We start from the raw sequence: 11,184 nt of genomic DNA on the forward strand, positions 1-11,184 counted from the left end.
GACCAACCGGTGTTGATCGGTGATGTATCTGGGACCAGGCTTACTCTGGCAAAGCCTTGGGATTTGGCATCCGTGGTCAAATCTGTCTCTGTATGAATTGGGATTGGATCAGGCTGCACCTGTGTCCAGCCTCAGTAAGTACCCTGGCAAATCCTGACTTCTAACATTCAAAAGGCACCAATATTGTCCATCACTCCTGCAACCACAAATACTGTAAGTGATAAACATCCATGAAATATCTACAAAACACTGATAAACATCACCCAGTGATTGTACTTCGTTCTGATGAGGCCTCCTTTACCATGCCCCTGAGACATGCAACTGTCATCTACATTTTAAGGTGTAAAGACCGCAATGCTTGTTATCTATGGAGTTCAACGCAGACCACAGTTTTAAATGAATTTCTGTTCCTTAGCAATGAGAATTGTGCGCTCAAACCTCTCCTAAGCTTTTGCTTTGTTTCTGAAGTCTGATCCTGTCCTACAGCACAAGCAAATCGCTCATTCTTCTGGGACATGTAACAGTTCTCAGAGAATGGTCCACGGTTGACCCCACATTAGTCACAGCAGAACAGAAATGGCATGTGTGCGTGCGGGGAAGGAGAAGCTGGGAGAGGGAGCAGTGATGCTATACCAGGCGCGCGCGCACAAAAAAATCAGCATAGCTGTGTTGAAAGAGAGGGCTGGGTCGCTCCGAAACAAGGAAGAAAGAGCAATAGAAATCGTGGATGTAGGCTCAAGGAAAAATGAACAGAATCAAGAGGGATAGTGAACGCCTTGATCTGGAGAATGACTGGCTGCTGAGAGGTGCAGGGAGAGAGAGAAACCGAATAAAGAGCAGAAATAGCCCGTGGTGATCACTTTCAAATCGAGCAATTTAAAAATACCCGTTAAACATTACAGACCAGGCTGGTATCCCAAGATAGATGCACGGTGAGTGTTCAGCATGGATTAGGGTTTGAGCTGCTGGCTCGGCTATAAGGGGTGGGAACAGGAAAGAGATGGAAAAGGCGTATGGAGAAATTCTGCCAGGCTGGGTAGCAGGCTTGATGGACTTGCTTTTACAATGCTGCTTTCCAGCCTCTCTTTTGGGGGGGGAATGGGGGTGGGGGGATGTTGTACCCCTGAGACAAGAAACCGTCCTCCACACTTTACACGTTAACGATCTCAATGCTCATTAAGATCACAGGAGCCAATGCACCTAGCAGCACTTAGCTACTGCAGCCTTAGGCCCCAACTCTCCGCCGTCCAAAGGAATGCACCCTGTGCCGTCTATCTTCTCCCTGCACAGGGTTAGACCCAGACTGCCCCTTTGAAGACAGCAGTGCAAATGATTCCCTTTCCCATGAATCACACCCGGATGATGCAGGGATCATTCGAGGCCACATGTGAGAATCGGGCCCTGCTTCAAAAGATACCATTCCAAACGTGATCCTGGCATCAAGCGTGCGTGGTCGTCACACGCTCCTTGGTACATGTTGTACCTTTGGTCTGCATAACTCCCTGATCTTGTTTGTGCCGTTCATTAAAATCTCTTCCAGGAAAAATGAGTAATTCGGGGGATCTGAATGTCTGACACGCTCTGTAACATATGGCAGTATTTTCGAGTTTGAGCTCTTCCACTTCTGGTTTGCGTTCTGCTTTTCAGCTTACTATCCCTTGAGCGTATGGGAGGAGGGTTAAAACTGCCCTTGATAAGAGACAAAGCAGCCAAGTGATCAAGAACGCAAACACTAAGGAGGCAAAGAAGTGGGTTGCCACTGTTACAAAAGTCACCTGGGAGGGGGACCCCAGACGCCGCAGCCCCATAACAAAGGATTGCAAACAGAACCAGGGCTCAAAAAAGTGAGAGAGAAACAACAGCAGAAAGTTTTTTAGTGATGGATAATGTTGCACAAGACCAATTTAGAGCAAGGGCAAAGAGATGGCTGATGCAAGCCAGTGACATCTGAGGCACAGATGGAGCCAAATACAATCTTTAATTTGATGCTGCTGGTTGCAGATGCAGTAGGAAGACTGTGCACAGCTTTTCAAAATGCCCACGTGCTAAAGCAGGGGGGTTTTTAAAGTCCTGATTTGAAACAGAAAAACATTGTAAATGGACCAGTGTTTCCCTCTCCCCTAGTCTTGCGTCAAAGGCGGTTTCAGAAACAAAAATATAAAAGCTGCGTGATGCTTTTGTCATCTGAAAATACTGTACAAGAGCTTTTGGGCTCCCCTCTGATGCCGTACTCTTCAAGGCATGGTCATAAGGGAAAGCAAAGTGAAGTCAAAAATATGTGAAAGAAAACAACTTGTATTTGCTTGGAGTTTTATTCTATGGTCAAGCTCCTGGGGATGTGGGACCGCTGGAAAGCTACTTGAATATAGTCTGCTGGCCCCGAGGTTAGACAGCCGCACGAAGATTGTGGAGGCCATGCCTCTTCAGAATCGTAATATATGTAACTCTGGATGAAAGTGCGTCCTTCGCCAAGTTACCTCTGCTGTTGTGAAGCAATAATTCAGGACTCCTGTATTTTTATTGCATTAGGAAACAAAACCATTAAAGCATTAAGACAGCCCTTTTATGTTCCTGCCAAGAGGATGTGGTTGATTCACAAGACGTATCACACTGCTGGCCTCGGGTTCCTTGTCCAAGGTTTCTTTATCTTCCTGCTCGCCTCTTTCTTTCCCTTTTCAGAGTTGATTGAGGAAAAAGTTCACCCGTTGGCATGCGCATGCATGGTTAGTTTGGTTCACAGTGTTATGGTGAGTGGCTACTCCATGCCGCTTCGGAGGATCTGATTGGCTGCAATCAGCATGACGCTTATAATAAAGGCCATGGCGAAGGCGCATATAAGGCTCTTCCGTACGCAGGTCTGTCTGTTCTGTTTCTGGGAGTGTACTAGAGCAGGAAGAGAGAGAGCAATGGTTAAGGTGAGATGCTTGTACAAGGATGTCTTTTGCAAGTTTCCATTGCAACTTATAAGCATTTAACTGCGTCCTCAGCCTTAGGGAAACACCTTGGCTTCAATGCAACGTGAATTTTTCCCCCAATGTCAACTTCTTCCATTATCTAGAATGGTTAAACTTCTGACTTGCTTCTACAGGAATCCTTCACCCCCAATAGCGCCAAATGTGCTTTTGTCTTTTTTTATTATCGAGATGCATTTCTTTCTCAGAGGTTCCACACTGGTAACGTAAATACTTAACAGCATGTCTTTAATGGCTGGGGCTTGGCCCATGGTGGCACAGTGTACTGAGAGTGCAAACAGCAAATGAAAGGTCTCATTTTGCATACGGACTGGTCAAGCTCTGTATCCTGCCAGGACCCTGGGCTACGGTTCACTTCCTTTCGAGCTTTCAATCCCTTAACAGATGCTGACTACCTATTAGATAGTATAGTCCAACACTAGCCACTCCAGATTTTGCTTTCCTTCAAGTCACTTTTCTTGTGGTGCTTTTTTTAATCCCTCACTTCCCACTGGAAGCTACTAAAATATAAACTATATTGTTGCACATATTAGATCAAAATTGTAATTAACTTCAGTCCACTTCTCCTACTTGAAAAACCTCTTGCACCTTGTAAAGCACTTTTTTTTTCTCTCTCCCCATCCTCTTGGTATTTATACCCTCCAAATAATTGTAGCCAGTGATTCAAGTGGTTTAGGTGAACCACACCTAGTTAGTTCTCTTAATATTTCATTATGAAACACTCTGGTCCACCTTTTCAAATCATTAGAGGTGCCTCTGAATTCCTTCCCCTTGCCTGCATCTGGTCGGTAATGAGGTGCTCTGAACTGAACACCATTATCTAGGTTCAGTCTAATCACACATCACACTTTAAATGCACTGAGAGACCAATTCCCATGGCTAAGTATAGCACCTAATTGCTTCACTGAACTCCCTACAGAGTTTTCAGTGGACAAGGAAAAAGAGACATATTTAAAATGCATATTAACAGAATAATTGGGAAGCCTTCAAGATCCTCTAAAAGTGCCAGGACTCTTTTTCTAGTAAGTAAAATGCATTATTACGGGGAAAAAGTTTTGATTTCTGTGTGTCCTTTTTATTCTACTGCTGCCTTGCCTTGTGGCCTTGCAGACAACGATTTACTACTTTGTCTGCTTCCCTCCGTCCGTCGAAGGCATGCTAGAATCGTGTGGTGTTGCAGGGCCATAGTAAGGACGAAAGTGGTTTGAAAGCCTCTGATGGAAACTGCATAGAAACTCAGTGTGTCATTTCCTGCAGTAGAGGACTTGTGCATTCTCTTGTATCAAGATTTGCTAGGCAGCCAGTAATCCTCTTATTTTGGTATGTGCAAGGGAAATGTGTAGCTGATCTCTGATAGAAAACACTGACTTATTGTTAGCAATGATTATCCTTGTCCCACAACAGCCATAGCAATGGCAAAGGGTTTTACAAATGTTTTTGTAGTAGATGTGCACCCCTCCAATCCATGGACAGCCAGGATGCCCTTTCTGTGAGCTGACTCCTCCAGCTGGCACTAATGGCTGGAAGTCTGACTGGTGGAAACTGCTCTGCACTTCTGATTCTTGGGCTGGGAACGGGCAATTCTGTCTGGCTCTGGTCCCACTTGAAATCTAGACGTGCAGTCAGGCAAAAGGAAGCTATCCGTTAATATTCAAGAAATTCCTGATGCCAACATTGAAGTCTTGTTTCCCTTCTCACCCCACGTTTTGTTAGGGGTAGGTAAGGAAGTTTCTGATTTGTAACTCTGAACATCAGCTCTTCCGCTTTACTATCTCAGCCCCTTCTTATGGCATCTCAGCATTTTGACTGATATGACTTTCTTTTGCCCTCTTCTTAGGTGAAAAAAGTAGTATGTTTTTAAAAAACAAATCACAATTGTAGTAATGCTCTTAAAAAGAAAATTTACTAGCCTGTTCCTTGTGCTGCTTTCCTATCCTAGCCTCTCTTTATTGAAAAGGTGAAGAAAGAATAAATACTGGACATCCTGTTTGCCCCCCTGGTCCCCATCTTGTTTGATGTAGTGGCATTTCCGAAATCCTAAAGAAAAGGCCTTCACTTCTCAGTATTTCCCTGCTCCTGAAAGCTCCCTCCAATGAAAAACAAAATGCAAAAGGTTAAATGTAAAGCTTAAATGACTTAACACTACTTCTAGACAAGAGGCTACTTGCCAGTGACTGCAGAGGGAATTTTTTTTGGAGTTGGAGGATATTTCTCTCTATCTAGCATCATATTTCTATGACAACACTGCTCACTCTCTCTCCTTTGGAAACATAGAAAAGAAGAATGAAACAAAACAGAATAAATATCTGCTATCAGAGCGTGATGGTGAAAGTAAATCCAGATCTCTAGTTCATTTGGTCACCTGGTGCTCCGTTATTTAGAAGCTGCCCTTTAGAGTAGAAGGTGTTAGATACAACAAGGTCTATGTAATTCATTGTTGCTATAACATTCATACAATTATGGAAGGAAGGGGAAAGGGGTGCAATGAAACTTTAATTATGGGTAGACCTTGGGTGTTAAAGTCGCTACACAACTATTATCTCCGCACAGGCTGCATCAGTGGTAAACATAGGGGACCCGCTAGTCCAGGGGTGGGCAACATGGCAGATCTTGCCAGCAGCCGGACTTCAATTCCCAGCAGCCCCTGCCCGCTTCGCTGCAGCAGGTTTCCATGGAGACCCCAGTAGTGGCAGCATCCTAACAGCATAGGTCCGGGATTTCCACGGAGCCTGGTCCCAGTAGAGCTGGGATCTTGCAGTGGTGACAGTGTGGTCCAGAGCAGGGGCAGAGCTACGGTCCGCTGCCTGCATGCCCCTGCCCAAGGCGTGCGGGCAGCGGATCATAGCTCTGCCCCAACTCTGGACCCCACTGTCACCGCCGCAAGAACGCAGCCCCAGAGCAGCTCCCTGCCCTGCTGCGCACGCTGCCAGCACGGCTGGGGCCAGTCTCCATGGAAACCCTGGCCCTGCGCTGTCATGACACCACCATTCCTGGGGTGTCCATGGAAACTGGCTGCAGCGACATGGGCAGGGGCTGCTGGGAAATAGAGTCCACCACAGGATGAATCCAGACTTTGCCTGCCCCCGCGCTAGTCTAATCTCACTCGGTGTAAAGCCAGAAGCAGTCTGATGCAGCCCTGTGTGGTCTCCTTTCTATCTTGATGTTTATAGTGTGCCCATCACTGCAGTTTGCCTGACAAATGCATGAGCTGACTCCAGGACATAAAATTCTGTGTCCTGGTCCCCTCTACATTTCATGCTTCCCACCAATGTGATGAAGCGATGTTTGAGCTGAGGTCGATGGTTGCAAAGAAGAAATGGCATACCTCAGGAGTTGGATACTTGAATATCTCCCATGCTAGACAGATGCAGAAGGGGAAAACGAGGAATATGCATGTTCTAACGCAGTAGGTAATTAGTGGATTTATTATACAGGTGTGGTATTCATCTGTCTCAGAAATGCTTAAGTTTAGTGGTGTTTTGTGTTTTTATACCTAAATAACAAGAACTTAAACTTGGCTTGTCGCTGTGTATGCCCTAATGGAGTTTAAAATCAATCCTCTATTTTCTTGTCTAAATAACAACTCCCTGGTGATTACATTGTGGTCCTAAATTTATTCCTGTTAGGTGCATTCTGCACTGAGTGCTGAATAGTGGGGCGGGGAGAAGGGAAAGAAGGATGGAAGCAGACCTATGCATGCTTCATAAGAAGCCCCCACTGATCACTATGGGTTTGCTCCTGAGGGGTACAGAGTCAAACTGGTGTGTCAGCATTTAAGGAAAGCTGTCATCATACAGCAAACTCATGTGTGTGCAACTTGTCCCTATTCCCTACCGGTATGGTGATATTTTGGTCTTTCTTAATTGCGCTTGGTTCTTCAGTTTTCCAAATAAATGGAATCCTTTAAGCATAATGCTGCACGTTCCTCCTGTATGGCTTATATGACTTCCAGCCCCTAGATCAGGGGCCGGTAACGTTTTTTAGGCAGAAAGCCAAAAGCACCCACAATTTCAACTTGGAAGATGTTGGCGTGCCAAGGGCGGATGGTGGGGGAGCCATGAAGCCTGATCCTTGCTGTAGCCCCAGCCCCTTCCCTGTAATCCACCCAGAGGCACATGTGCCAAATGTCTTTTGAGTGCCACACTCTGGCAGCCGTGCCAGGGGTTGCCTACCCGTGCCCTAGATGCTTTACTATTTTCTCTTTAGTTTATAACCATGATGTTTATTGAACATGGTACAGGCTAGCAGTCAGCTGTGAGCTTTCTTCTGCGTGTAAAGTATGTCAGCTCATAAGGCGAACCTGCCTACAGGAAATCCTGGGAAGCGAGGCTACGCATAACAAGAGTATCCTGCTTTGATGTGACAATCTTCCTGAAGCAGAGAGGAGTGGTCTGCCAGGTGAGAATAGGCCTTGGTGTTCACTCAGCAAGTGTCTTTCTTCTGTGGGAGCTAAGTAGATGCAAAGGGTTAGTCCCAATAGGCTCATCAGAAGAAACTCAGCAGGCTATGTGGCAACTACAGGCATGTAGCAACATCCTAACAATGATATGTGGGCCTGTAATAATGGTGAATGGTAAGGGAAACGTGTGCTTGTATATCAGATGCTGGGCAAGGTGTGGCTTGAAGGTCTCTGCTGAGCCTCTAAGGAGGATGCAAAGACTGCAAATTCTCTGCTGGGCTCTCCCAAAGACACCATATCTGAGCTGGTGGATCTAGCGGTATGTCAGAATATCTTGCAGTATGACTGGCAAGCCCTTACTCATTGACAAATACCGTGGGGTGAGGTCAGTGTTTGGCTAGTTGAAATAAATGGTTCTACTGGAGTTGAGGCGACTGGCTTCATGGGCCAATGCCAATGCCTGGGCAGGCAGCCATTTTCACAGGTGAAGCATAGCAGCCCCACCCATGTATGATGGACAGCCTTCACAGCCAATCCATCAATGCGGGGTGTGGGTGCCAGCAGCCCCACTTCCACCCACCGGTGGGCTGTGCAATTAGGCTGCAGAAGCCACAAGGACTGTTGGCTCCCTAGAGGAAACCAGCATTTTATTTTTGGCAAGTTGGTTGGGGGCTTTTTCAGGGAGCCCGCCAAAAGCGCAGACCCCACGCTTTTTCATGGGGCATGCCCAACGTTGTGGTTTCCACGAAAAATACTTTATTTGCAGCGATCTGCCAAAATTGTATCACAATGTATTTACAGGAAACCCTGTCATAACTCCCGTGCGCCGTGACTGATACTCTGTCCTCTGTCTGGGGATAGGGTTATTTTCCTCCAGGGGAATGGGGGGTCGCATCCTTGTTTTTGCAGCCGATACAGGAGTAGAGACCTGTAGCATTTGGTGGGAAGAAAGCTGCAGCTACTCTTGGATAACCTATCAATTCATATGTGAACTGCGGATGAAATGCTTGAGGTGTGTGCTGTGCAGTCAGCTGTAAGCTTATCAGCATTCTAGTTTGACGCGTGTTAGTATAATGTCATGAGCATTTTGATTTTGGGAACTGCTGGGCAAATGACGTTAGCATAACAAGACCTCAGCCTGCTTTCCTTTGCTCTTGTTTTTCTTGCCATAAATGCATATATGCTTCCTTGTCGCTATTCTCCTGATCATAATTGAAAGCATAGTGACAAGAAGCAGAAGAAACAGCAATTTATATTTTTTCTGTGATTGGACTAGGTGTGGGGATTTGTACTGAGAGCTCAGTTCTCTTCCTGTCCTTTGTTGGTTAATGTGGAACTGCAGGTCAAAGCAAGAAGGGGAAAGCACATGCACACTAATTGCTCTGGTAGAGAGAAATTTGAAACACCCCCAGGATCTCTGGGTGCCTATAGACATGCAGCAAGGCTGTTTCAACACACTGTAATTACAGCGTGTCAGACAGACTCAATTAACTGCACTCTAGCAGATTTTACTGTCGCGTGCATCGGTGTCCCCACTCAGAAAAATGACAGCAGGGGCACTTTAACTAAAGCTCATTTGATAAGCTTTAGTTAAAGTGCCCCTGCTGCCATTTTTTCAGGCCATATTTTGCCCACCCCAGTGTAGATGTTGTTTTACCTGTATAACTTATTCCCCTTTTTTAGTGGGAATAAGCTACAGCATATCGGCATCTTTTAAATAGCTATATACTGTAATTGCATCTACCCTGGGGGCAGACGGGAGGTGGTGGCTTTTAAGGGTCCTGGTACAGGGGGAGAGACACCTTGCATATGAAGAGAATATTTCCAGGGGCGAAACCACCTACCTTTCCCAGGGAGTGATTAATGAGACTTAATAATTCCATGGCGTGCTGTGTTCCCTGTACTGCACGTCTACGCACGAATTAAAGGCACTCTTGAGACATCTCCCCCACTGCTGCTAGTCTACTTGGGAACATCCTACTGCTCTTGGTGCCTTGATGCTTGTGAAATGTTCGCCTGCACGTGGCTCCTTCCTTTGGCAGAGCTCAGGTGCAGTGTTAATAGCTGTGTAGCACAGTGCTATAATATAGAAACACTTCTTTTCACCTGATTTTTACTTTGAAAAAGAAGCTTGCTGGACCTGCAACACACCTGAATCTCCCCCCCCGCCCGACTTCTAGAACTCAAACTAAAACCCTTTTGTTCAGCGTGTGTGCCATGAGCCGGTTTGCTTCTGAATCCTGGGCAGCAGCATCAGGGCCAGCGCCCCAAGTTCAGGAGCAGGGAATACCAACACTAAAGAGATGGACTGTGTGATGTTTTCAGCCCAATTTTAGAAAATCCCAGCCGCTGCAGTAGGTCACTGATGTTGGAGTGAAGGCTGAACCTCTTGCAGTTCACCCGTCTAACTGTAGCATGGCTAATTTCCCCTTAGAGCCCAACTGGGATGTTACTGGAAACTATTGGCTCCTCCAATTTATGCAACTTTACAACAGAACAAAGAAGTGACTTTGTTTTGTTTGAAGGATGTCCCTGCCTGACTGCATTTAAATTTAGGGTATTTAGGGTAACCGCTGCATTCTTCCATCTCAGCATTGTATTATTCAATGGAGATTCGACATGCTGGATACTTTGTCTGCCTGTTTATCAACAAACAATGATGATAAACAATGATACAAAACAGGCAAATCTGAACAAACTCCAAAAAAGCGAACCTTCTTCAAACCTCCAGCTGTTTACAATTTTAGCAATCCCTTTGTTTTATCTGGATCCTGAGCCTCGACCAACTTAATGCTCCTGTTGATGCAATGGGAGAAAATTACATCGTATACAAACGCCCCGAAGCTCTTCCTCTAAACCAGTGCTCCGGTGGTGACTGTGGAGGCAGACTTTATTCTGTGGTAAGCAGGTTACATTAAACGACATTTAAGTGGCGCCGTTCCCTGGTTTTTAGGGAAATAAGCACAACCTCAGGTTTAGAGTGGAAGGTGAGCTCAGCACAATTGATAGCCATCAGTCTGTGTCGGGGAGATCCAGCGGGGCAATGCTCAGTTCGAATTGATTGTAATAATCCATGAATGGTGCATGGATTAAAAACCAGCCTTTTGCAAGGGTATGTGCTGGCTAAGGCAATTCCTGTCTCCCTGGGGAGTTCCCGGGCATTTTTGTTGTAGTTTGATATCACAAATTGTAAAATCGCAGTGAAAGCTGTCACGGAGAACTAGCTACACTTGAGAAAACCGCCTTCCGTCTTTTGACCTCCTACTGAGCTTCCTAAGAGCAATCTTGTTTTCTTTAGAAGTGGAAAATATTATTAATTTGATATCAAAGAGACTTTCAGGAGAGAATCTCAAAGTAGCTATTGTTAGTCTGTTCTGCTTTTCCTGGGTGGTATTAAAGCTGGTTCAAGATAGTGAACACCTTTGATTCTCGTCACATCTCTGACCAGCATAGCGGGTGCATGCTTAGTGTCCACGAATTGATTTTTCATGACCCTTCCAGGGACAGAACCTGTTCCCAGCCAAGGATGAAAATCCCCAAATTTGCTTGTGCCTGGAAAAACTGAGCGCACAAGCTCACGCTTGCAGATTTGCAGAGGAAGTAGAGGGACAGGGGGTTCTGGTAGTAGCCCTAAAGTCCTATGGACTAGTAGATTAAAGGCTCAGCTATAAATCGGGAGATCCTGAATTCTATGCCCACGTGAATTTTCACTTACTTTTTACTCTGTCCTAGACAGCTCTTTGATATCATTGGGGTATGGCCCGAATGAAACCTTGCAACAGGATCCAGGATCCAGGTGCAGCTTCACAAGGG

At 45.7% G+C, this 11,184-nt stretch overlaps 1 protein-coding gene across 2 annotated transcripts in view; it reads right to left on the minus strand.

Annotated features, from left to right (window-relative positions):
* Positions 1-1,678: 1,678 nt before the first annotated feature.
* CALN1 (calneuron 1) overlaps positions 1,679-11,184 on the minus strand; it is a 193,441-nt gene continuing 183,935 nt past the window's right edge. For both annotated transcript variants that reach the window (XM_006033270.2, XM_025215032.1), the window contains exon 6: positions 1,679-2,883. In XM_006033270.2, coding sequence (XP_006033332.1) covers positions 2,756-2,883 — 128 coding nt within the window. In that variant the 3' untranslated portion in view covers positions 1,679-2,755. The remainder of the gene's footprint in view (positions 2,884-11,184) is intronic.

The sequence above is a fragment of the Alligator sinensis genome, unplaced genomic scaffold (genome assembly GCF_000455745.1).
Source record: "Alligator sinensis unplaced genomic scaffold, ASM45574v1 scaffold1227_1, whole genome shotgun sequence".
Classification (NCBI taxonomy): Eukaryota; Metazoa; Chordata; order Crocodylia; family Alligatoridae; genus Alligator; species Alligator sinensis.